General features: G+C 38.5%; 1 protein-coding gene and 1 long non-coding RNA gene across 5 annotated transcripts in view; one reads left to right on the top strand and one right to left on the bottom strand.

The window, feature by feature from the left end:
• myripa (myosin VIIA and Rab interacting protein a) overlaps positions 1 to 22254 on the bottom strand; it is a 30938-nt gene extending 8684 nt beyond the window's left edge. For 3 of the 4 annotated variants that reach the window (XM_076876430.1, XM_004555364.3, XM_076876431.1), the window contains exons 1-10: positions 22124 to 22254; positions 21111 to 21281; positions 13741 to 13962; positions 10425 to 10561; positions 6295 to 6375; positions 4556 to 4653; positions 2133 to 2213; positions 1835 to 1981; positions 1137 to 1263; positions 76 to 611 (exon numbers count right to left, since the gene is read on the bottom strand). In XM_076876430.1, coding sequence (XP_076732545.1) covers positions 76 to 611; positions 1137 to 1263; positions 1835 to 1981; positions 2133 to 2213; positions 4556 to 4653; positions 6295 to 6375; positions 10425 to 10561; positions 13741 to 13962; positions 21111 to 21220 — 1539 coding nt within the window. In that variant the 5' untranslated portion in view covers positions 21221 to 21281; positions 22124 to 22254. Of the gene's footprint in view, positions 1 to 75; positions 612 to 1136; positions 1264 to 1834; positions 1982 to 2132; positions 2214 to 3283; positions 3613 to 4555; positions 4654 to 6294; positions 6376 to 10424; positions 10562 to 13740; positions 13963 to 21110; positions 21282 to 22123 lie in introns of those variants that run through there. The other variant, XM_076876432.1, reaches the window with a different exon arrangement.
• LOC143413415 (uncharacterized) lies at positions 3600 to 8165 on the top strand. The gene is made up of 3 exons (XR_013094027.1): positions 3600 to 3847; positions 5151 to 5222; positions 7240 to 8165. It is a non-coding gene; the product is annotated as an uncharacterized LOC143413415 (long non-coding RNA).
• Positions 22255 to 27431: the final 5177 nt, after the last annotated feature.

Genomic DNA, 27431 nt, shown 5'->3' with positions numbered 1-27431 from the left:
GCTTTGCATGTTTAAAGGTCCTTGAATGACTCAGCTGGATAGTCCAGTGTCCTTTCATCTGTATTTCTTTCTTACCGACACAGGAGAAGAAGCCACCGTTTCTTTTTTACTCTTTCTCCTCTTCCGTGACTTCCTCATTTTTGTCACCTTCGTCTCTCCCTGATTCCCTCCTGCTCCCTCCAGGTTAAAGTTCACATCGATGATGTTTGTCCTGTGGGATGACGAAGGTCTGATGATCTCTGCCGGCACCTTCCGCTTTAAGAGAGCCATGAGAGGTTTTTTAGGCTTCCAGTTCCCCTCAGAGTCTGAAAACAGACCATCTTGGCTGCCTCGCTCGCCCGTTAGTGGCGATGGGATGCTGTCGCCGGCGTCAGGCAGGTGAAAGTTAGAGTCCGTCATCTTCCTGTGGATCTCCTTGAGGACGGCACCCCAGGAGCTGTCAGGCTCTGGTCTGCTTTCGTTGTCTGAGCCCAGACCTTCGTAGGCTGACACCACTCCGGACTCCCTCTCCAAAGCGCTGTAGACCAGGCTCTTCCTTTTAGTGAGTAGGCTGGGACGAGACAGCTGGGCGCTCTGCAGGGCAATCCAGTTCCCATCAGGGCTCTTCAGCACTGCGGACACACCGACGCATAGACGCATTTACACAGACATGCACATACACACACAAGGACGCAGATATCACGCAGAGAAGCAGGGAGCAGTGTGCCAAACGAGGCATATAACGATGCAACAAAAACACCCACACAAGTATTACCTACCACACCTTTAACTAGAACTGAGAGCGTGACATTACAGCTAGCAGTTCCCCAACAAGGCAGAGAAAATTTGGATATGAAGCCAGTTTGTATGAAAACTTTGAAAAGAGATAAAGTATGAAAAAAAGCATTAAATGCTGATGCAAATGTGGACCGTTTTCCTTAAAATTGGGAGACTGTAGCATTGTTTACCTGTCACTTAAATCATGTTGTTCCAGTTACAGGAGCACGCATGTTGTGTATATCATATGTAATGAACCTGTTCCAACTTTTTATGGTAATACATTCAATCATAAACAGTGTGAGGAGAAAAATATACATAAAATAATCCAATTTACAACTGTGAGTTTAACATACTTGTTGAGTTTTTGAGGATCTTACCAGCGTTATCCAGCCGGTCTACACTCTTCCAAGCCGACCCAGCTCCTTCCTTCTGTAATGTCTGCGGGGAGTCTTCTATAAGGCCCGGAAGGTCATTGTCCAACAGTGAGAAAGCAGATTGTGACCTCTGGGGAAAAAGATAAAAGTCATTGCAAAATTAGAAAAAAATAATTTGGTGATATTTGAATTGATCTTTTATTTCTATAAACTGATGATAATATAAAGGTTCCTTGTTGAATAGTTCAACCAGCAGAGGTCAGCATGTGGAAACAGAAATGATCATGTCATCCTTTGTTTCAGTGAAAGAAGAACTGATGACTTACTGTTCAGCTGCTTCTGATGTGCGTGTGAAGAAGAACCTAAAGGTCCAGCAACATTTATCATATGAAGAACAACCTTTTTACTTGACTAACTCATTTTGGCCCATGGCCTTCATCAGGATCATCACAGAACAGACTCTAAGTACCAAATATTCTTTTTTTAAAAAACACAGCCTGGGTGGTACCAACAAAAGAGATTTTTAAATGTAACTTGTTCTTCATACTACATGTGCTCCTGGAGCTTTAACGTCTTCTAAGCAAACTGGTTTACTCATTAAGAATAAATACAAATACATTACTTGAGTTATTTCCCACCAATTATTCACAAAGGTAAAGTTATTGGATCACAAAACGTGTTTCTGATTTATTTATTTTTACCCAGAGGCTTGGTTGATGTTTCTGTGAGCTGGACGCTTGATCAGAGGGGGACTGATGTTGATGATGAAGGTCAGTGTTGCGTTCAAGGGCCAAGTCTTGATCATATTCTGCTCTCATCTCAGCCAAAGTCTTTCTCCTACTAATGATCTTACATAAACAGAGACTAGGATTAGTACTGCAAACAGCTCAGTACTCTGCAGATGAAAAAATAAATAAAATTAAATAATTAACTCCTTTCTAATACTGGAAGGTTTGAAGAGGCCTTCACATGCTAAATTATTGTTCTTATGTTTTTTACTTTTTGCACAATGGTTTTGGCCAGTTCCTCAATGAGCTCTCCTCTGTGCTCCCGCAGATAGCGTGCTTCATTCTGCTTCTCCTGTTGTAAACACAAATAAAAAAGCTATTCATCGCCGCAAACAAACACTCTAAGCTGATTACTCCTCTGAATATACACTACATATACATGTTTGCTGTGCTACATCCAAAAGCTTTAGCATACTTTGAGAGATTAGTAAGAAGTAAATCTTTTCTAACATAACTGTGTTTTTAAAGATGCAGCATCAGAAATCTAAGTTAGAAAGGTCAAGTGATGAATTAAACCAAAATAATTCCCCCTATATGAAAAAGTATAACATTTTAAAGGCTAGCATGTTACTGGGGTTTCATGTGAATGAGCAAATCGTTTTCAGTTGAGTTAAAAAGGTATGCAGATATTAGATGAACTTTGTTTAAGAAAATACTTTCAACCTGCATTCTTTCAAAAGACCAACAGGGGGTGCTGACTATGGTTGAAACAAAGAAATTTAGGAAAAATGTCCTTTCAGCTATGACCTCTTTAACGACCCAACCTCATGGCTTTATGGTCGTACATACTGGGTTCAAGGCTTACTGAATACAATTTTTTAAATTATGATTCAAGTTAGAAAAGAAAAGAATGCGGTTTCATGGCAGTCCCTCCTTGTGATTGACAAGTTATAACCATACAAGGGTCACTCAGCCAAAACACATCAGCAAAAGCATTCAAATCGAGGATTCACATCATGACCTCCTCGGGTTATTTCATGGAGTGGCCACATTTTACATACAGCTATGAGCAAAGATAGCAATCGCCCTGCCATTGTCTTATACTGTAGTATTAAACCATCTGAGTTTTGGACTGAAGCATAATCCTGATGGTTTAACTTAATCTGACTGAAAGAAAATAAAAAAACAGAATAGTATTATCGAATTTCCCAGAGGAACCCACCCGAGGGATTAATAAAGTTCTATCTTATCTTATCTCAGATTAAAAAGAAACTTCATGTAAGGTCTCTAGAGGCTATTTATCAAAGTGCAGATTGAGGATAATCTCCAACATAATGTAGCATTTCCAGTAGAAGACTGTATGGGTCGATAGAGGTTCGAACAATAAGCAACTATTTGTATGAGAGGAAAAACGTGAATAACCTGATTGGAAGTGTCAAATTCAGCCTTGGAAATGGCCTCGTCTATGGCCTCCTCTAAATACATATGAAAAACATGCACTTACCTGTTCTTAATTATCATTTTAAGTGTGAATTTTATCTTTTTTTTATTGTATTTTATTTTGAAAACCCAGAAACCGGATCTCACTCTAACGTTTAGAAGCTGCTAAGGCTTCCGCTCCTCACAGCGCGCGTTTGCACTGTGAGGGTAAGTCCTGTAATGAAAGGCTCTGGCATTTTTATGGTTTCTGGTGTGAATGTTGTTACACAAGTTGTACATGTCGATGTATATAGGTTCATATTGATGTTAGAAAGTTTCTGTGTAACTGAAACAAAGGCGGGTTGCTGTTAAATAGTGTTTCTGCCGTATTTATGCTCTTTGGCAGTTAGTCTTTGTCAGCCCCCTAGTGGTTGCTGCGCATAGCAGGAAATGTGTTTGGATTTACCGTTTTTCTGTGCTTTTTGTGATGTTGTTTTACATTGTAGGAGCTACAATTGCTGGTACCATCAGAAGACACCTGTTGAGTGTGTTTTATGTCTTCTGCAGGTACGTGAGCTTGTTAACAGCCATTTTGTCTGTAAAGCACAAGCAAGTGAAGATGTAATGCGCTATTGTTAATTTGACCACTAGAGGGAAATGTTTAGTTGGTGATACTTATGTTATCCTGTTATTCTGTTTTATACGATTGTGAAATGTATTTTATTAGTCATAAGATTTCTTTTGTATACAAGCTCAGTATGACAGAGTGTAAAATGAGAGAAGTTATTATTTTCCACCTTTTCTTTATTAAAAGGTTAATTGTAAGTCTGTTAAGACAGCGCGCGTTTGCACTGTGAGGGAGCTACAATTGCTGGTACCATCAGAAGACACCTGTTGAGTGTGTTTTATGTCTTCTGCAGGAATAAATCGTGAAAAGCCAATCTTTCTGAGCGTCTGTGATTTTTGAAGAGCTGGAAGTGTTACACAAAGATAGCAATCGCCCTGCCATTGTCTTATACTGTAGTATTAAACCATCTGAGTTTTGGACTGAAGCATAATCCTGATGGTTTAACTTAATCTGACTGAAAGAAAATAAAAAAACAGAATAGTCAGATTAAAAAGAAACTTCATGTAAGGTCTCTAGAGGCTATTTATCAAAGTGCAGATTGAGGATAATCTCCAACATAATGTAGCATTTCCAGTAGAAGACTGTATGGGTCGATAAAGGTTCGAACAATAAGCAACTATTTGTATGAGAGGAAAAACATGAATAACCTGATTGGAAGTGTCAAATTCAGCCTTGGAAATGGCCTCGTCTATGGCCTCCTCTGCCACCCGCCTGGCCACAGTGAGCGTCTCCGCCATGCTGTGCTCTAAATGCGAAAATAACAATCACGTGTTTTGTTGTTATTTGAAGGACTTTTGGATCAAACAATTGTTTACATTGTTTACTCTGCAAAATTTTATAAAGAAGGAGCAGTTTTCAGTTCAGTTCACTTTTAAAGACATGCATCTGTCTGCATTCAGTCCCAGTTTCTGCAGACTGAGACATGACCACCAGCCCAAAGCAGCTTTTCATTCATGTTTGCCGTCACTCATCCTGTTAGCGCAGTGAACTATGCGCGTGATGACAAATGAGAGCAAGGCAGGACACAGAAGAGAACAGACTGACATGGTTGTTTGAGATGCAATAGGAACCTGCGCCAAAAGATTACAGCTAAGATCATAAAACTACTCAATTCTTCTGCTATAAAGCATTACATGAAAGTCAGCATGGGAACAAATATGGATTCATGTGGAATCATGAGAGGATTATGTTTGACCTGGATATTGGGAAATATCTTTTTCTTGTTGAAATTCACTTTAACAGGAAATGGATGACCAATCAGGAGAAAAAGGCCAAATGTTCGAGTAGCCAAATCTGATGTATGGCAAATAAATGGTGAGCATTTCACTGACTGATTTGGGTAAAAGATGGAAAAGCTCTCACATTCGACTGCAAATACTCTCATATTGGTGAAGGTTTGCAAATATTTGCTGTCTGGGTCTGTCTGCACCAATGAGACCAACCCAGTTGCAATGGGTGTCTTTGCAATACAGGACTCAATCTGTTTGCCAACGAGTTGTATTCTTATAGTATATAAACACAAAGTTGGCAAGCGCCGTTTTTCCATTAAATTTCTGGATTTCTGGCCTGGCTGGAACTTCATTATTATCATGGAGCTAAATGAATAAAACATGTAGCACCATAACACCTCTGTTTAAGCTATTAAATTCACTCCATAAGAGATTAAATCAAGAAACATAAAATTAATAGGCCTAAAACTGATGCTCCAGGAAGGGCTAAAAAAATAAGCCAACATTGCAATACAATACATATTGGTTTCTTGCAGAGTAACACAAGATAATCATCTGAACTGTGTTAAGTTAACAAAATCCACCTTTGTGCATCTTAATACTCTTCGCAAGAAAGCAAATATTTCCCTGCAAACCCAAATTCAGCTTTATTATCTTCAATATAAAAGTTGATGTTATAATATTGTGGTGCAGATTGTTAAATTTGCACTTGCCCAACCTCAAAAATTGAGGAAAACAGAGCTACGCTGGGACTTAAAGGCGCACAGCTCCAAAGGGCTCACTGATGAGTTAACTGACCCCTGTACTTAAAGTTACTTTGGCACTTCAGTATTTTACAAATACCAGAAATACAACTAAAACCAATTACATTTAGAACTGTAAGCAAAACTTGAATGGCAGGTCTTTTTTTTTTTTTACTTCATTGCTAACAAACAAAAACTGAAACTAATTAGTTTAACGTTTATCTTAGCTAGTTACTGGGAGAAAGCTGAACTGGGGAAAATCTGTAACTTTTGTACATTAAATAAAGCATTTATGCCACCACAAAGTGTCATACTTTTGATATGTGAAAGTCCAAGTGTATGCATGTGTAATTACAACAGCAGGTGTACAGTACAATCAAGCATCAGTGAAGTCATAATTAAATGTGTCTGCACCTTCAGTTTGTCTGTAAAACGTTGAGTCGCTCCCGCAGACGCTGTCCTCATTGCAGATGCTCTCCTCATAGGCGCTGCCCTCTGCAGACACACACATGTTTACATGAACGTGAAAAGACTTCCACGTGGGATTAACCTTTTTATCCTGGAACCTGATCACGGGAATAACCTTTAAATAAGATGAAGCATTAAAGAGATGAAGGAGCATCTTTTTGGTCACTGTCATTTTTTAAATTGCGTTATGGAAACTACATTTGTGCAATTATGAGAATTAATTTTGATATTTTATTATGACAAGAACAGTTTTCATTGCAAATACCTAAACCTCAGCTGTGCTGTCTCCAGTGAGATGTTCTTTCCTGTATGAGAGCTTAATTTTTGATTTATTAAGTGTAAGTTTTGATAAAAATGACACTCTACCATGTTTTTCGCTTGGTTTGATTACTTGTTTCCTCACTACATTTGCTGGTAATACATCTATGGTGTAAACAGATATAACTACACAAACTTATCAACAGTATCTCTGACCGATATTTGAAATACATAATCTGATTTTAATGTCAGTAACTGCTCAGTAGAGAGCACTCAGTCACTCTCTACATAGTTTCCCCTTGCAGCTCTTAAGCTCTGAGCTCTTTTCACATCATTTAAATATTCATGCAACAATGCATCCATTTGTGGTTATATAAGTGCATTAGTTTCCTCATGCATGGCATTACCAGCCGATCTGTGCACAGCAGGGCCCGGTTCAAGGGTACAGCTGAGTACACGGGGTCACTTCAATTCATTTAAAAGGCCAAAGAGCACTTAAGTAATATGAACTGTTCAGATTTTTTAAATGAAGCAAGCACTTTACTCCACTGGTTAAAACTCCAGAGACAAGCTTGATGTGAAATATCCTGAAATAGAGACAACCTGAGGATTTTTTTTGTGTTTTATTTGCAGGAAAAGGGATTTTGTTCTAGTGACGCCTCGTGTATGTCTGCAGACATCTGTGTCATAACAGATGCATGCAATTAGAAGTATGACCAGAACAGCAGCTGGAGGTCACTGTAACCCTGAAGGCGCCATGAATCTCTCGGGAAGGCGAGCTGACAGAGGCATGCATGAGAATATGAACTCTGCAGCAGAAAGTACTTCTCCCGTGTATCATGAATGGCAGAGTATATTCCATTGATTTGAATAACATTAACCTACATCTATTCTACCTTTAGATCTTACAGAAATCCAATAAATTCCTTTAACCACAACTTCCAATGAATTTATGAATTCCTTCAAAAGTAAAACTGAAACCATTAGAGAGAAAACATTTCTAACCACCTTACAGACTCATTATTATATACAGCTACTTTCAGTACTACTAATATTTACTTAACTTCAATATACACTTCCTCCAAACCATCAACGTGTCTTTTAGACCCTATTCCTGCAAAACTGCTCAGAGAAGTCCTACCATTATTAATTTTTCAATCGTATGATTAATCTACACATTATATATTAAACCATCATTTAAAAAGCCATCACTCGACCCGGCTGTCAACTGGCCTAATTATAGGCCAATCTCAAACCATCCTTTTATCATTTTCTTGAAAGAGTATTTGTTAAACAGCTAACTGATCAAAGAGTTATTGTTAATTTCTCTTCCATGGTGTGTTTTGTCCTGTGTTCGTCTAATCACTTTCAACCGCTAGCGGAAGATTTAGCCCAGTTCTGCCAGGTTTCTTCCTGTTTAAAGGGAGTTTTTCCTTCCCACTGTTGCTAAGTGCTTGGCCATAGGTAGTCATCTGTTTGCTGGGGCTGATTTGGAGCTATGTAAATAAAAGTTAATTGAAATTGAATTAAAATGAAAATTAAATCAGTACTAAAGCTAACCTATTATTTTACAGTCTTAGATATCTTTAACGTGCTAACAGGACTTAGAGCTAAATGCTAAAGCTAGCAGAATCCTAATAATCATCATTATGCCCACAATGTTTTTTGACTTGTTAGTATGCTTATATAAGTAATCTTTAACACTGAGGATGCCATTTGTTCTCCATGTTTACAGCAGCAAACTAAAAAACTGAACAATTAAAAAAAAAAAGTGATGTCACACCAAAATTACAACAACAGTTGTAAAGATTTGTAGATGAATTTATTTTATAATCATAGTTATCATCAGGATTTGACTGTTCGTGGAAAAAACTAGTTTCAGAATTCTCAAATGATGAATCACAACAGTAATCACTAGTTTAGATGATAATAAAACGCCTGTATGTCTGTACTATACAAAGCCTTGAGTAAATCATATATATGAGTTCGCCTCACTTCCTCTGCTCCTCAGGGCCACTTTGTTCCTTTGCGTCTCTGTTCAGAGGAGAATGTCTCCAGGCTTTGTTGAATCAGTGGACTGTGTTGAAAGGTCTTGAGGGGAAATGTTTCATTGCTGCACAAATCTCACACAAGGTTCAGGATCACACAGCATTTAGTTCTCAAATGTCAGCTCCGCTAGTTCTGATGCTATTCATGTCATACGCATTATTCATATGCAAAGTAACATCATGAGTCACGCTGAGTCGATCGCATTTTGCAACTGGATGGAGAGTTTAGTTTTCAGTGCCGGTCTGTCATTAAAGTACAAAAACGGAAGAAACAGAGTGCTAAAGAGTGCGTGTGCAGAGAATAAAAAAAAGCTATACATCAGAGGAGCGACGGCCTAACGCCAGCCCACATCAGTCCTCCTCCCACCAGGGTCAGAGCTCTGCATTATCTGCAGCAGGTGACCTCTCCTCCACACAACACACATAATTCTCTGAAATCCCTTGTCGGTTCAATCAGATCATACTCTGAACCAGTGGTTCACAGATGCTCTGGTGCTTTGTCACTGACTAGACCTAGATGCCTGAGCATATGTCACTAGGAACACATTTATTCAAAGCTCTCTGTGTCTGAACCAAAACATTTTCAGTGTGACAGCTTCTCATTTAGCTGTGAAGACACAAAAAGCTTCTTCTACACTGACTTTGCTTTCATTAAAGAAAAGCTCAAAGCCTTTTTTTCTTACTGTCACTGAAGTAGAAACAGGTTAAAACTGAAAGATCTCGTGTAAAAACAAAACTTTTAGGAAAAGATATTGCAATGTTTGAAGTTCATAATGAACTTTTCAAAGAAAATCTTTCGAATCAAATTCCTCTGAGAACAAACTCCTCTAATCTAGAACCAGGTCCATCCCTAAAAAAGTAAAGGGCTAAAGAGCTGCCGTCTCAAAACAGCTGGACCCAACACTGATATTAGTCATCAGGGAGCGCGAGGTGCACTGTTCACAGATGATTTGCTGATGCAGTGCAAAGATTCTGTCTAGCATGACTTTCATCCCTCAGAAATTCAAGCCCACCACAAAGCTGTCGAATCAGTGAGATGTGCTGAAAGGTTTTTAGAGGAAATGTTTCATTGCTGCACAAATCTCACACAAGCTTCAGGATCACACATTACAAAGAAAAAACTGACAAGAACCATAACTGGCCCTGCGCTAACATCAATTAAAGAACATCTACTGTCGGCAATACACATTACACCTATTAATAACAATAATTAAAGACCAGAGATTATAAATATAAAAACGTTGATCACTGCAGCTTTAAATTACACAAATTCTGAGGCCAAAAACAGAGGAAAACAAATTAAAAAGTGATCCACTGATTCGAGTTAACTTAAACTGTGCTTGTAACTGCACCGTCATGTTCACATCTACGTCTGTAAACACTTTTGAACAGTGGATCATAAAACCTGCACACATACAGCAGCACTGAGTCCCTGCTGAGTGAAGATATGAAAGAAGCAAACAAACATTAATAGACTTGAAGTGTAGCAACAGCCTGAGTGATTTGCCAGAGTAATGTGGGATGAAAGCCAAGAGCTTAATCCTCTTTCACCCTCTTCCCAAGTTCATGTTCTCCACTGCTTTGAGATATGAAACAGCAAAAATCAAGACAACTTTGAGCGAGCACACTAATTTCTCATCAGAGTAGATTCTCCCTACAGCAAGCTGTTATGAAACGAGCCAATCATATGTGAGGTTTTAGTGAAGTAAGAGCTGGGAACGGTTTCCTAACTGAGAATCTTAAGCATCTAACGCAGCAGAAGTAGTTTACCTGTTAGCTCTGAAAGCGCACTGTGTTCTGCCAGGTGCTTCCTGTAAAGAGTCTTCAGCACTTTGGCGCTGCCAAACCTCTTGAAGCGTTTCTTCACATTAGTGTAAAACCACTCCAGTGACTGTGTCTTCAACAACCTGAGAAAGAAACACACAAACATACAACAGATTAATATAGATTATGCTAATCACCCTACCAAATGTGAAGGAAATGTAGTTTTCTTCACATTTGTTATTATCCACAGATTTGTTATTATCCACGTTTTGGTCAAGCAACATTCAACCAGAATTTCAGTAACCAGGTCAAACACAAAAAAGCAAAACCATCAGTCAGTCCTGGTGCCAATCTACATCTGACTCACAGATGAACACAACCAGCTGCTGGCAGCTGTGCGGATTCATTTCCACTATGTCTCTCACATCAATAGCCAAAACTTCTCTGGAGTTACTTCATAAATCAGGAGGCTGAGAGAGACTCAGCAGGAGATGTTTAATCATTAGTAAAAGGTAGACAGGAGACACATAAGCGTCTCACTTTGATGTTTGCAAGACAGCATGAAATCACACGGGCCGGTTTACACTGAAGTTGGGTCGTCATGGGGGGTAATACAGTGACAACGCTGATTAAATAGCAGGATTGTCGCACTGATTTCATCTTACACTCTACCTAAAAAATAAGTGTTTTTAAAGCTGGAAGTGAGTTGGAAAAACACAGCAGCTGTTATCATTTGTGACGGGTAAGAAGTCACAGCCAACAAATCACAGTGACACTATCTGATCTGCAGCAAGAAGGCAGCATTACAGAAACACTTCACACAAACTTAGCAGAGTCTTGCTGACGTAAAGTTAAGAAACAATCTGTAGATATGAAATCACTGTTTGGTTAACTGTGAAAAGTCTGAACCACCAATAAATCTAAATGTGAAGATGGTTGGGAGCAGTCCGGTGGTGCAGTAATTAGCACCGTCACAGCAAAAAGGTCCTGGGTTCAAATCTAGCCGGGATCTTTCTGTGTGGAGTTTGAATGTTCTGCCCATGTCTGCGTGGGTTTACTCCGACTTCCTCCCACAGTCCAAAACAAAACCTGTTAATGTTACACATCTCGTAGATACACTGTGCTGTTTTCTTTGTTTTACCTACTGTATCATATTAACTGGAGAAAACCCACACAATCATGTAAGGTCATGCAAACCCCAGACAGAAGGGCGTTTATGTACCCAAACCCAGAACACTGCTGCTGTGAACAGTATTTCAGCAGTGTTTTACTTAAATAAGTCAATGTGAAGAATTTGAAGATTTCTGTAGACCTATCAGTTAGTGAGGTCACATGAATTAGACTAATGTGAAAGTAACATGTTACTCTGCAGAATCTGAGTAAGTGTGCAGAAAATGTATCTCAACTACAACATTTACAAATAGTGACTGACTCTATGAAAAGTGTCTGTTTATAGCCTTGCATACTATAACTAAAATTGTTGTATGTAACATATGAAACATGGCTGTAAACAGACCCAGTATATGATCCAATGTGTGCATGATATTGTTAGTCTAGCTCAGTTACGTGCTGCATTATCTTCAAGTACATTTAAGATTGAAATTCCTATCACTGCTGCTTTTAAATTAACTGTATAATGACACGTTTATGTTTAATGAGGTACCCTCCGATTTCTGAGTGGTTGTAAGTGTGTGTACACAGCGAGTGCTTTGACAGGAAGCAGATGCAAAACATAAAATGTCACACATCATTACTGCACTTCTACAGGCTTTGTAAGGTGCCTCCTGGTGCAGACTAAGCAGCCAGGTTTTAACTACCAGCTACTGGCCACGATGCCTCACTGGAAAGAAAGAAGTACATCTACAAAGCACTATTACATTTTTATTACACTGCAGTTTTTTCTTTATTTTAAGTCTATTTGGATGTTCTACCTTTAGGTTCTCTGACAAATACTAAAGTTAACGTAGCACCTAAATACATCGTTTAATGCATGACTGGATATCTGCAGTCCCCGTTGACCCCACGGCTGATGCTATATTGAATGATCTGGAGGCAGGTGGCAGGTAGGTAAGCTTATCACAGTGATTCCTGACACCAGCGCATGTCATGGCTCTCTATTCTCATATTATCTACTTAATTGATTTTGAATGTCTGGGTCAGACAGCAGCACAACCCTGATCCACTGCATACAGAGTGGCATTTAAACCAGCAACTGCTTTACACATTTAAAATTTACATCTACAGTGTCTTTGAAGTTTCTGGAGTATATTAAGGCTTTTAAAAAGGTGCCATTGTGAAGTATATAATGTAATCATTTAGCAGAAATCACAGGCTTTTAATTTGGACTCTGTGCAGCAGACGTGACCGGACATGGTCACTTCAGAGTTTGACTAGAGGCTGCAGAAATACATTCCCACTAAAACCCCATAAATCTGACAGTCTGTAACTTTCAAACACCAACAGTCTGAGGGTCAGACCTGCATGTTTAGGTGAGAATAGTGGCTCCATTTTTTTTCTTCTACATGCAATCACTTCTGATTAGGAGCCTGTCTAGAAATGTGTTCTCCACACATTTGAACGATTATCACGTCTCGACCTTTTTCATGATTGCTGCATTTTCAGCAGGCCTTACAAGACAGCATTCAATTTGTCATAGAAACTAGTTTTTTGCTTTGTACCCCTCAGCAATGAGAAAAACATATAACAAGCTCAGCCTCGTCCTTTTAAAAGAAAATGTCAACTCCTGAAATGTCAGCGTTTCATGAACAAAGGGAATTTTAATTATGACACACTTTCGATTTTAGCCATTAGGCTTTACAATCTGAGCAAACTGTAAAAAATATAAAATTACACAAAAATAAAGTGAAGTAGAGCGTGTGGATTTAAAGTTCACATGCTTAATGGAGCGTTTCAGGATTTCTGTAACATTAAACAAACAAGTTGAGTTCGAGAAAAGACCTCTAAAGGGAAAATTTGGGAAAATGTCTTTGAAAATCCATTTTATGTTGCTGCACATCTCCCTACCTCTGTCATCTTGCATTAGTGCAAATGTTGGGGCCAAAGGAGACTTTATCCTGCACTGTATCTTAGTGTCTATGTTATGTGTAATAAGTGCTAAATCCATCTCTCCAACAGTGGAGTAAGACCTTAATAACCTTTGACGTCACTCTCGGCCTCTCATCCTCACTTAGTCTCCTTGTATATCGCACACACACACACACACACACACACACACACACACACACACACACACACACACACACACACACAGAGAGAGAGAGATAAACACCACAGCACTTCCAGGCACCACCGCTGACCTTACCTGCTCTTCTGGCAGGCGGAGCAGAGCCAGGTCTTGTCCCGTTTGTTGTACACCCGGCAGGCCTTGCAGACATTGTAGTGGCAGTCGTGACACTGGCGTTTGGGGTTGAGCAGGAAGGTGAAAGGCGAGCAGCAGCGGATGCAGCAGCGCTGGTTGAAGCAACTCTGCCGTGACAGCAGGAGGCAGCGACTGCCCTCCTCGTCCAGCTCCTGCTTCAGCTCGCTGTGGGGAGGAGGGGGGAGAGAGATAGTGAAACTAGGAATGTGTGTGTGTGTGTGTGTGTGTGTGTGTGTGTGTGTGTGTGTGTGTGTGTGTGTGTGTGTGTGTGTGTGAGAGAGAGAGTGAGAGAGAGAGAGAGCGAGAGAGAGAGAGAGAGAGATGTATAAAATCTGTTTGAAAAAGATGCTTATGTGTCAGTGAGTAAGATAAGAAGTATAGTATTCCACAGGGATCATATGAAGTTCCTGCACATGGATAAAGCACCAGACCAGGGTTTACTGTGTCAAATAGGATGATTATGTGAATGAGGACACAGAGTGCACAGATGAACGCACACTGATCCTCTGCGTCCCTTTAATGAAAATGGAGCAGAAATTAAAGTGGTTTCAAAAATTCGGTCAGGTTGTTTCATCATTTTGTAAACAGAAAATAAATAGATACGGTGAGAATTATGGAGCTGCTTCATATGTTTATCGAGCTGCTTGTTAACCAGAAAGCCTGTATTAAATAAATAACAGCCGTGGTGACTAAACCACAAATACATGGTTAAAACACACACAAAGAGCCCAGTGTCTTCAGTGCATCTTCACTAAGACAAATGAATTCAGTCGCTTGTCCTGATAATTAACTAATGTTAATAACTGAACAAGTATCTTCACTAGTTATGGTGTTAATGATGGCATGAATATATGAGAACTTGTTGAGGCTTGAAGAGAGAGATGTAAAATCAGGTAACATTGGACTGAAAGGGGTTCATTTGAGACCCCTGATGTCTTTTTTTAGGTTAATCTGGATGAAAGTGCAAAAGAAGTGAGAAGAGCTCAAACCATGGAGATTAATGCAATAATAATTTATGCTAATTAATGTAATGTAATTTTGTAATTGTGTGCCTCAATATGACTTTTTTTAACATGCCGTCTCGACTTTACACGTTTGATTGCATTTATAATCCTTTCGCAAACACAAAGCACTAACAGACTTACAGCAGCCTGCATTTACAACCTGCAAACAGCACTTACATTAAGTGCTTTGAGTGCATCAATATATAAGGACCAGTCCATTTACCATTTTACCATCTGTTTCAGTGCCATACAAAGACAGCAGTCTGCTTCTTTTGTTGTTGAGTTAAATTAATGTTGCTGTTTGACATCATTGGCACAGTGTTTCTGTTTCTGTGCGTTTGTGAGGAACAAATCTGTTCTGGTCAAACTGGTCAAAGTAATAGAATTAAAACTGTACGCAAATTCATTATTTGTTTTATTAAAATGAAACACATTAATCTAATTACTTATTTATTTATTTACTCATCTAAATTAATTGGACTTGGTATGCACATCTCTCTTCATTTGTGGTGTTACTAGATCACATTTATCTGAATTTACATTGTTATAAATTTGTTTTAGACTGGTTGCTTTCTGCCAGGGAGCTGAATAACTGCCAGCTATTTGTTTTCTGTTACATTCAGTAAATGTGACAGCAAACAAACACGGGTAATTGTGTAACAATTTAGCATTCATTTCTTTTATCATTAGCTTTCCAGCAAAGAAATACAGACAGAAGCAGATGATTTGACAGGAGCTCCAACATGATGGAATATAAAATTAGTCAAACAAATGAAGGCAAAGCAGGAGAGGCAAATAGAAAGTGTGACTGTGTAGGTGGCACTAGAAAGAAATCCATTATTTTCACATCATGACAGCAGGAGCATCAGCCATAACTGAATCATTTATAAATTATTACAGCTCGAAACTGATGGAGTCTGACAAGATGAGGAGAGAGGCAGGAACTGCTTCTGCAGGTATGCAGGTTGGTTTCATTTCAGTTTCTGATGACGTGAAATTCAAAATGCAAAGCATCAAAATAAATTCCTCATTCTGCACGTGACAATGTTTATTAAAGTACGTTTACAGAATGTGATTTATGGAAACTTAGGGGTTTCTTTAAAAGAAAAGATGATGATGTTATATGTGACAAAAGCTCAAAGCAAAAACTCAGACAACAAATGAATATTTTTAGTGTAGAAAAATGTGTCAATTTCTCTGTTAATCAATAGTAACAAGTAAAAGGTCACATCAGCGATGACGAAAAAGATGAATTTTATTTTTTTTAAAAGAACAATTATGATAGCAAGCTTTGGTTCTGTTGGCTAATCACTTCAGCTCTGTAAGTTATATGACTTAGAAGTCCTTTAAAAAATTTAACCACAAATATTTAAATGAAACTTGTAACTTTAAAACCATAAACACTTTACAGTCTCCCTCGGATGCCCCTCACTACAGCACCACATCCATTACTAAAGCTCAGTGGACGATATAAATACCTCCCAGACAGAACAGCATCAGCCCGACTCAGACAGAGACTGTGAGGTAATAACATCAAGAAAGTGAAGAAACATGCACAAACATACCTGAAACATAAAGCATCCCATGATACTCAACACAAAAAAGCTGTGGACCTTTTTTTTGACCTAATAAGACATGCACAGTAATGTTTCGCAGCACTCTGCAGCTTTATCCTCACACACCCTCAGCGAAAGAAGCTTTTGAGCTTCGGTCATTCAAAGAGAACAAACAAGAAGAGGCTCAGGCTGTGTCAGCTGCAGTTATCCTCACATAAAGTCTGCTTCTTGGTGATAAGCTAACTAATGTCTGCTGGCATTTGTCTGAATGGAGCTTAGTTTATTTTTCTTGTGTTTGAAGATTTGAATGGGGATCAGTTATCTTTTGTCATAAGAAGATAAAAAGATGAGTTGTTCTCTGTAAACAGTGTATCTTACCAAATGAATGTGCCTGCTGTGCTGCTTCTGAACAGCAGGGGACAGCTGTGTTTTAAGTTTTAGGATTTTTGTATCTGGTGAACGGAGGTTTTCACTATTCACAATTCCAGGACAGCTAATCTCTCATATATCATCAACTTCTAGGCTGATGCATGAAAACGTCTGACAAATAGCAGCTTATTTACATGTTAGCATCTATGAGGCAACATTATAACTCATTTATAGCTGATTTTCTCATTTACTGATCAGTTTTAGTTCAGTCATTTCAATTATGGGAACCATGTCTAAGAAAAGCTTTGCAAAATCCCCTTTTTTGCAATGTGCATTTAACTTGTCTCTGATCATAGCTGGGATACAATTCAGTTCATTTAGGATGTTGACATGTACAAACATGTTCAAACTGATTATCAGAATGAGGAAGACAGGTGATTTAAGTGTCCTTGAATGTGGCCTGGTTGTTGGCTGGTTGGAGTATTTCAGAAACTCTCAAGGATTTACAGACAAGGGTTTGAAAAACAGTGAGCAGCAATTCTGTGGGTGAAAATCCCTCATTGATGCCAGAGGTCAGAGGAGAATGTCCAGTATGCTTTCAGCTGATAGTAATAGTAATAGTAACTCAAATAACCACTAATTACAACCAAGAATGCTTCTAATATTTTTTTCTGTGCTCGTATTTTCGTCCCTTTTCGATCCCCTTATGACCGCACACGATGTCACAAAACTCAAATCATGTCAAACTAGTTTCTTGAACAGTGAGTTTGCCTCCACAGTCACCAGATGTCAATCCAGTAGAGCACCTTTGGGATGCTCTGCTGGATTGAGAGTGGGAGATTTGCATTATGGATGTGCAGCCTACAAATCTGCAGCAACTGTGACGCTGTCATGTCAATATGGACCAAAATGTCTGAGGAATGTTTCTGCCTCTCTATGCCATGAAGAATTGAGGCAGTTCTGAGGGCACAAAGGAGTCCAACTAAGTATTAGCCCCAGGTAAGTGTGAAATCAGTAGATGCTGTATTTAGCTTCAGAAATCCCCAGCACACTGCTTTAAAAATAAATCTCATCTGGAGTATTTATTTGTGTTTTTTGTGTCTTTCTTGCTTTTCTATTATTATCTAATGAAGTAGTTATTCTTGAGAAAAACAGAAGAGTATTTTTATCACACATAACATCATCTCAGATCAGTTATAAAATACATGTGTGATATTTCAGTTATCCAAATCAGTCCTGAACATCTTAACACAGAAGTTCCTCCTTTCATAAGAAAAACATGCACCAGAGGTCACAAAGAAAGTCAACAGCATCCAGATGTGTTCTCCTGTTCTTCGCTCATCTCTATTCCTTTCCTAACTTCATCTCTGCCGTCTGATTGCTGTTTCAGATGCATGAACACTCCTGGGTTTCATCTCAGGGATGTCGGTGCAGAAATTGAAAAGCAAGATGCATGAAGTGAGAGCTCACGTAACAAGTTTGGGAGTGAGGAAGCAGAGAAGTGAACAATCGAAATGACATGACAGATTAAATCATACGTGTGATGACTGAAAGCAGTACGTGACCTTTTGTATCAAGTACTTCTGCTAAAGAGGGGATTAGCTGTGGAGATCTTTGGCCACATTTATCAGCTGTTAAAAACTGGAGTATAGATTGAATTTATTATTGTTTTGACCTAAGAAATAACTTAACTTTTGGGCAAAAGCATGTCTGTCTTTAAAGAACTAAGACAATGTCAACAATGTGTAATCATGCCGGGTAAACAATTACAAGATTAGCTGGTGGTAAGCGCTGTGCTTAGCAACACTTGTTGAAGTTAAGGAATGTAAAAAGCTCACCAACTAATCACTTTTTTCGTCATGTCATGTGGGGATTTAACAGAAAAACTCCTTTCAGTTGCACATATGATTCAAGCAGAGAAACTGTTGTCATTTCAGTGGCCTCAGATTGTGATGATGGGCCTTTTTAAACATTAATGCAGGTACAGTGAAGCAAATACACAGATTTTTGAATATGGACACAACATTGGATCGATACTGTAGTTCTACAGTGTTTTCAGGCCACAGACGTATGTTCTATGTTCTGACTAGACTGTCACAGAGACTTAAATAGGGTTAGAGTTTGGGAGTTGGGAAAGTAAGTTAAGGTGAATGTACCAAAAATATATATGCAGCTGAGGGTCATAAATTTTAGTCGTATAGTTTAGTTTTTCACTATTTCTATAACTCAGTTAAAGTATGGTACGTAACAACCACCTGCCCGTCTAATGTACTAAAGTACACTTCTTTAAAGCATATTTTTCTTACAGTAATATTTTGGTGTCTCTGTTTCCTCAACTTTACAGATACTCCCCTCCAAACTGTAACCAGAAAATAATCTGAAAAAACATAGATTAAAAGTTTAAAGAAAAGACCACGGGTTGAAAATCTGTTTGCTGGTCCTCAAAGACTGCATCTGAAGAGATGCAGAGATATTTCATGGTGTTTCATAGATAATTCTGTGGACCCTGTTTCATCTTCAGTATGTGGTACTGAAAAATAAATCCATCTGCTTTTTTTTTTAATGTGAATGTAGCTAATGTAGCTAACTGATCTGGTAGGTGGCTTATAAAGTAAAACATTTCATATTAAATATTAAATACTTTTAAAGCATATTCTTAGTCTGACCTACAGGCAGAAACCTCGTGTCCTCAGTGTGTGGACAGAGTGAGACTGGAGGATAACAGCAACAACAATAAACAGTTCTTATGGGAAGTTATAATAGACCACACTGGGCTGATAAGCACACACTAGACATACTCCTAAGAATATATATATATATTTTTAAATCTAGCTGTGAAGTTACATTATGAAACACTACAGATAAACACTTAATTAATCAAGCCAGATGTCCACATAAAAGGGCTTTTGCTGATAAAAATCTAAGGGAACTCCTGACAATTAGGTTCATCTTGTATGTGAGGTCCTTCTCATGGGTTTTCAGTCCACTGAAAGCATTTTGGTAAACAGTGGAGTAATGCTGTAAGAGGTAAGTGTTTTTCTAAATAAAGCACCAGGACCAGCAAGGACTCTTTTTGTTAAACAGGCAAATCATTTTCCACTATTGTGTAACTCTCAGGCTGAGGCTACAAGCAATGAAACCCATCTATTTACCACGTTATTGTGCCTTTGTATCTATATATGTTGAGGTTGGGGTGAAGGAGGAAGCTGGTCTGAGTGCAGCGGAAAAAGGCTTCACTTCCTGGCTACTGTGTTTAGGACACACTTCAGAGCAAAGAGGCGGGAAAGGAAATCTCCACCAAGGTCTAAAAATTCCTCGAATTAAATTGTGCTGAAGAAAAGCAGCCTGAGAAAATTGGTGTAAAAGACCTTAAAGGTGCAGTGCCTTACTTACTTATATGTTCTTCATTTTGTTTCCATAGCCATACTTTATATTTTCATCACCATGGTAGAAATAGTTTATAATCTGAAACATGACATATCTGTCAAACACAGTAGAGGCAATGGTATGACATTGGAACTGGTGGAACTGGGTCATTAGTGCTTATTGAGGATGTGACTGTGGATAGAAGAAGCAATATGAATTCTGAAGTGTACAGGGCTGATCTCTCTACACAGATTCAGCCAAATGCTGCAACTGCAAAAGCAAAGAAATGAGATATAGTTTCCATTCCCAGTGGCCAAGTGAGTCACCTGATCTCAATCTAACAGTTGGGCCTTTTCAATTAATAAATAAAATACAAAACCGGATGCAGAGAAACCCACAAACAAACAGCATCTAAAGGTAGCCGTAGTAAAGGCCCAGCAGAGCATCTCAAGGAAGGAAACAACATTTTGTGATGTTCATGAGTTCTAGGCATCAAGCAGTCATTTATTTCAAAGGATTTAAAATAAACTTCATGTTTAAATTAGGTTGGTTTGTCTAATTAATGTTGCGACTCTGAAAATGGCAAAGTATGACTGTAATTCTTGTAATTTTTGGAGGACTGCGTCTCCGTGGTCTCTGCACAATTTTAATTTCCACAATCCCTCTTTCTGTCTACGCCAAGATCTACTCAAATTGAAACCAAAAATAAAAGAATATCTGCAATAATAAATCCTAGGTTTATGTTTCTTGCAACACTAAGAACAGAAAAAGTGTACTTTTATAAACCGCTGTGATAAGCTGATTATTCAGCAGTTTCACATTTACTAGAAGACTCAAAGAAATAAGATTTCATCAGAGGTAAGGAAGTTCAAAACTTTCAAACACTCATATGAGCAGTGTGAGTAACCAAGCTGCAATAGAAAAACAGCAGGATGGGGGGGAAAGTCAGTACAGTTCACTTCCTAAACATAAAACACCTGGAGCTCCACTTCTGCTCGATTTACAGGTCAGAACTCACCTGAGTCTCTCCTCCTCTGTCTTGCGCAGCTTCATGTCCCTCTGCACCACCTGCAGCACGTGCTCCGCCTCATTGTCCGTCAGTCCTGTCAGATCAAGCTTTCGACCCATGGCTGACACCCCACCAGCTGTCTCAGCCTCACCAACTGAACAATCAGCTTGTTGTTTTCATCTGGAAAAGAGAAAAATAGTCAGGCCAATGACACAAAATACAAACAAAAACACCTGACAGTGACAAAGTTCCCAGAATACCTGAGTTTACAGCTGGATGGTTTAGTGCAAACTGGTGGAGGAAAAGAAATATATTCACTAAAGAAGGAGTACTTCACTACTTTATAGTACTTTACAGTTATAGTTACTAGTTCTAAGCCTGTGATTTTACACTTAAAAACATGGTATGATTATAAAACACAAACATTAAGCTTCTGTTAATCAAACATGTTTGAGCCTGATGTTCAAGGAGTCATTATTTTTTTCTCTTGGGTCTTTAATTAAGACATGATTCCTAAAATACACGCTGAGACTCTTTGGAGAGAGTGAATCAGATCCAGCTAACATGTTTTCCATTCAGGCTTCTTTATAATTCTCAGCATGTCACATGTCACTCCTAGGGACTAATTTATTACAATAAAAGTACTTTTACTCACTTTTGATACATTTTTATAATTAATTATACTTCACTGGGTTTTGTGTAAACTTGTAATCTAGTACTCTGACGTAACTTACAGCATTCACAAGAAAAATCAGAGCTAATGACACTTCCTGTAGAAGAAATCTCTTTTCTTTCCCTCAGACCTGAAGCTGCAGCTTACTTTTGTTTTTGTTTTTGAATGCGGACGTGAAACTAATAAATAACCGTAACTCTCACAATCACACGTATTTTACTGGAATGTGAAGCAAACAGTACCGATTTTAACGCAAAAAACGAACACGAACAGAAATGCGAACATGCAAGTTAATGGTTTTCATTCAGGCTGAAGGTGATAAAGTCATAGTTTGATTACAACAACTTACCAGAATCTGTGGCTGAAATAGAGAAACACCTTTAAAGCTGAACTCCGTTTACTTCTAGAGAGAATTATCAGTGAGACGAAGCCAAACGCTTATTATAATCCAGTGAGTCTGCGATTTTTTGTTTCATCGTTTTTTCGTATGAAAGATTGAGGGGGGGGGGGGGGGGGTGTTTCTGCGCAGCCAGGCCTGGTTTCTGAGAGAAAAGCAGGATAAATCCTGATTAGGGTCTATCCGAGCGTTTCTCCACTTGCCAAGGCGACGTGGAAGTGATGAAAGCTTGTTTATATCACTTATTGAGAGAACATGGATTATAACAATAAACTTGGGTTCTGACTGTGTTCAGTCATAAATGAACAATAGTCTTGGAGTCATATCTTGATGCTTTGCAGACACTATGTCACGATATTATTCTTAAATCGCTTCAGTAACACGTGCTGTTAACAGTGTTTAATGAGTCTAAATTTCACGAGACTTGCGGCAGAATCAGCAAACAAAAAATGTAAAAAGCAGGTGATGATGATCAGAAACAGTCAGAAGGTTAGGATACATAGTATAAAGATAAAGTCAGTCACAAACAGCTAAAGGTAGAAACTAAGACGGTTCTGAGGGAAAGGGAATGGATGGATAAAGAGCAGGGAACTGAGGGCATCTAGTGGGCAGGGGGAGAACTGCAGATTGTAGTTGCCGTTGTGAGGATGTCAAGCATCCATCCATGAACCACGGCAGACCTTCTGAATTATGAGACACACATGTGTCGCACATGTTTTAGTATTTTAGCAGCATCTTCTTCTAGGTTCTTGATGAAAAGTAGGAACAGCTGCCAGTGGAATCAGCAGTGGTCTGACAAAACAGTAATGGTTTGATTTGTACAATGATGACTCAGGTCTCTTTTATTTTACTTTGCTCCAGTCCTCTGTGCAGTTTTGCCAAACAGGGCAAGAACTTTTTCTTTCACATTTTCTCTAAACACTTCATAACCCTGCATTTGTGAATGAATGGAAGAGCTGTCAGGCGATACTTTTATTACCAAAATCATCAGGCTACATGATAAAAGAAACCAAACATACCTACATATTATATTTGATACAGATGCTCGTTTACTAAAAGTGCCTGACATTCCTGACTAAAGTTTGTGTTTGTGTAATAGAGGCAAATATGGTCTAATGTGCTTCATTTTTCAATGTTACCTCAGGGTCTCTGTGGTCTAAGACATTTCATTTCTGATTAGTAATTCAGCAGGAGAATAATATATTGTAATAATATTTTGGGGGCTTTTTAGCCTTTAATGTAATAGGACGGTGGAGAAAGATGAGGGGAAGACAGTAAACAGCCAGAGCCATCTTTATGGCTCAAAATGGTGCATTGTATTTTATGCATATTTACTTGATATTTCCAGGACCTTTTTTTTTTTTTTTTTTTTTTTTACAAATGTTTAATTTCTCAGAAATTGAGGGAAATGTTTAAAGCGGTTGTGAGGCAAGTAAAAATAAGAGAGTAGTGTACTGTAATTATCTCAAAGTAATGGTTCATTTTGAAGTTGCTTCTTCATTATTTTTCTATAAAAGTTGCTGATGCAACAACAGGACTCAAATGTGTGGTCAAATCAGCACACAAACTGCAGGTACACAAAAGCAGAGAGACACGTTCTCTGCTGTGTACAAACTCAATGGGAAGCAAAATTACCCTTTGGGGGTTTCTATAAAAAAAAGAAGAAGACGAAGAAACAAAAGTCAAATGATCTTTGTGAGCCGAACACCTTTGTGAAAAACTTTTCAGCCAAGCTCTAGCTGGGTTAGGGTTAGTTTCCCCCGACCTCCTGTTTCTGAGTTTGTCCCTGAGTCAGCAAACCGATTTCCTGTTTCCGTGTCTGTGTAAGCACACAACCTTTCTGTTCATGAAAACATCCCTGGGTCAGTTAACCAGTTTCCTGTTTCTGAGTGTAAATACATAGGTGACCTTTCTGTTCCTGAGTATATTCCTCGGTCAGCTAACCAATGTCTACTTTCTGAATATCAGACAATCTTCCTGTTCCCAGGTCTGTGAGAGCTGATGACCGCCAGTCCGTGAGATTGTTCCTGGGTGTGGGTCACCTGGCATTTCTTTGATATACCACTGTGTCTGATGATCTTTAAATCCATTTCCATTGTGTTCTACAATCAACCTTCAAAGATCTAGAATCATTTACTTCCTTAGACATACAGACCACAGGACTTATGTTAAGCCAGTTTACTGGGACCATAGGTGGGGTTATATAACAATATATATGACGTTATTTATACATACTGATGTCCACTACACACTTAAAAGCGATCTATCTATCTATCTATCTATGTGTGTGTGTGTGTGTGTGTGTGTGTGTGTGTGTGTGTGTGTGTGTGTGTGTGTGTGTGTGTGTGTGTGTGTGTGTGAAAGAAATTGGTCTTCACCAGTCAGCAGGGATTTGTTCAAGACAGTTAGAGTTAGAGTGACACACTTGCATACCTTATTGCACCAAGCACTGACAAGCTGAGACTTGTGCAGGGACAATGTTATTCTCTCTGCTTTTTATTTGTGAACTAGGAAAATGTGCCACATATATATCAGGGCACTAATAGTGAAATATCAAATGAAACATAAATACACCATGAGGAGATAATTTGCTCATTTGCAGTGCTGGTTTTATTATGAATTATTTGTGAAGTATAGCACCAGAAACTGAACTTCCTACATCTCATCACCCCAGACATCATTCTTTATGCTTGTGATAGGCAACAGTATATGCTTCCACTCCACATTAGCACAATGTGCAAATACTCGATATTGCTAATATATTGACATAGAAAGGACCAACTACCAAGGTCTCTTTTATTTTACTTTGCTCCAGTCCTCTGTGCAGTTTTGCCAAACAGGGCAAGAACTTTTTCTTTCACATTTTCTCTAAACACTTCATAACCCTGCATTTGTGAATGAATGGAAGAGCTGTCAGGCGATACTTTTATTACCAAAATCATCAGGCTACATGATAAAAGAAACCAAACATACCTACATATTATATTTGATACAGATGCTCGTTTACTAAAAGTGCCTGACATTCCTGACTAAAGTTTGTGTTTGTGTAATAGAGGCAAATATGGTCTAATGTGCTTCATTTTTCAATGTTACCTCAGGGTCTCTGTGGTCTAAGACATTTCATTTCTGATTAGTAATTCAGCAGGAGAATAATATATTGTAATAATATTTTGGGGGCTTTTTAGCCTTTAATGTAATAGGACGGTGGAGAAAGATGAGGGGAAGACAGTAAACAGCCAGAGCCATCTTTATGGCTCAAAATGGTGCATTGTATTTTATGCATATTTACTTGATATTTCCAGGACCTTTTTTTTTTTTTTTTTTTTTTTACAAATGTTTAATTTCTCAGAAATTGAGGGAAATGTTTAAAGCGGTTGTGAGGCAAGTAAAAATAAGAGAGTAGTGTACTGTAATTATCTCAAAGTAATGGTTCATTTTGAAGTTGCTTCTTCATTATTTTTCTATAAAAGTTGCTGATGCAACAACAGGACTCAAATGTGTGGTCAAATCAGCACACAAACTGCAGGTACACAAAAGCAGAGAGACACGTTCTCTGCTGTGTACAAACTCAATGGGAAGCAAAATTACCCTTTGGGGGTTTCTATAAAAAAAAGAAGAAGACGAAGAAACAAAAGTCAAATGATCTTTGTGAGCCGAACACCTTTGTGAAAAACTTTTCAGCCAAGCTCTAGCTGGGTTAGGGTTAGTTTCCCCCGACCTCCTGTTTCTGAGTTTGTCCCTGAGTCAGCAAACCGATTTCCTGTTTCCGTGTCTGTGTAAGCACACAACCTTTCTGTTCATGAAAACATCCCTGGGTCAGTTAACCAGTTTCCTGTTTCTGAGTGTAAATACATAGGTGACCTTTCTGTTCCTGAGTATATTCCTCGGTCAGCTAACCAATGTCTACTTTCTGAATATCAGACAATCTTCCTGTTCCCAGGTCTGTGAGAGCTGATGACCGCCAGTCCGTGAGATTGTTCCTGGGTGTGGGTCACCTGGCATTTCTTTGATATACCACTGTGTCTGATGATCTTTAAATCCATTTCCATTGTGTTCTACAATCAACCTTCAAAGATCTAGAATCATTTACTTCCTTAGACATACAGACCACAGGATTTATGTTAAGCCAGTTTACTGGGACCATAGGTGGGGTTATATAACAATATATATGACGTTATTTATACATACTGATGTCCACTACACACTTAAAAGCGATCTATCTATCTATCTATCTATCTATCTATCTATCTATCTATCTATCTATCTATCTATCTATCTATCTATCTATCTATCTATCTATCTATCTATCTATCTATGTGTGTGTGTGTGTGTGTGTGTGTGTGTGTGTGTGTGTGTGTGTGTGTGTGTGTGTGTGTGTGTGTGTGTGTGTGTGTGTGTGAAAGAAATTGGTCTTCACCAGTCAGCAGGGATTTGTTCAAGACAGTTAGAGTTAGAGTGACACACTTGCATACCTTATTGCACCAAGCATGTTATTCTCTCTGCTTTTTATTTGTGAACTAGGAAAATGTGCCACATATATATCAGGGCACTAATAGTGAAATATCAAATGAAACATAAATACACCATGAGGAGATAATTTGCTCATTTGCAGTGCTGGTTTTATTATGAATTATTTGTGAAGTATAGCACCAGAAACTGAACTTCCTACATCTCATCACCCCAGACATCATTCTTTATGCTTGTGATAGGCAACAGTATATGCTTCCACTCCACATTAGCACAATGTGCAAATACTCGATATTGCTAATATATTGGCATAGAAAGGACCAACTACCAAATGTTCTTTGTACTTGTATTGAATTACTTTTTAACAACATCTTGAGAGAAATATTAAAACCCATCAGTGTAAAAGTAATTAATACTACTACTACATATGTGTAAGTCCAGCATCATATTCTATAAAGAATATGTGCAGTGACTTTATATAAACTGATATTCAGTCTTTTAACTGCCTCTTCGTCTACATGGTGCTATCGTAGCAGTTGGCCCAACGAGGTCATCATTTTATTTATTTTATTTTATTTTATTTTATTTTTTTGCCTGTCCCGTTTGGATCTTTAGCCATCAGAAATGTTTTCTGAAGGCCAAGAAAGAAACATCTTGAGAGAAATATTAAAACCCTTTATTTAAGCAGAAGTAACAATATTGCAAGTAACACCAGTGACAGCCTTTTAAACACGCCCCTTTTTTCACATTTATAACACTGGCAGCCAACAGTCTGAAAGCCCAGTTTTATTTC

Source organism: Maylandia zebra, linkage group LG18 (assembly GCF_041146795.1).
Source record: "Maylandia zebra isolate NMK-2024a linkage group LG18, Mzebra_GT3a, whole genome shotgun sequence".
Taxonomy (NCBI): domain Eukaryota; kingdom Metazoa; phylum Chordata; class Actinopteri; order Cichliformes; family Cichlidae; genus Maylandia; species Maylandia zebra.
This window is presented reverse-complemented; position numbering and strand designations above follow the sequence as displayed.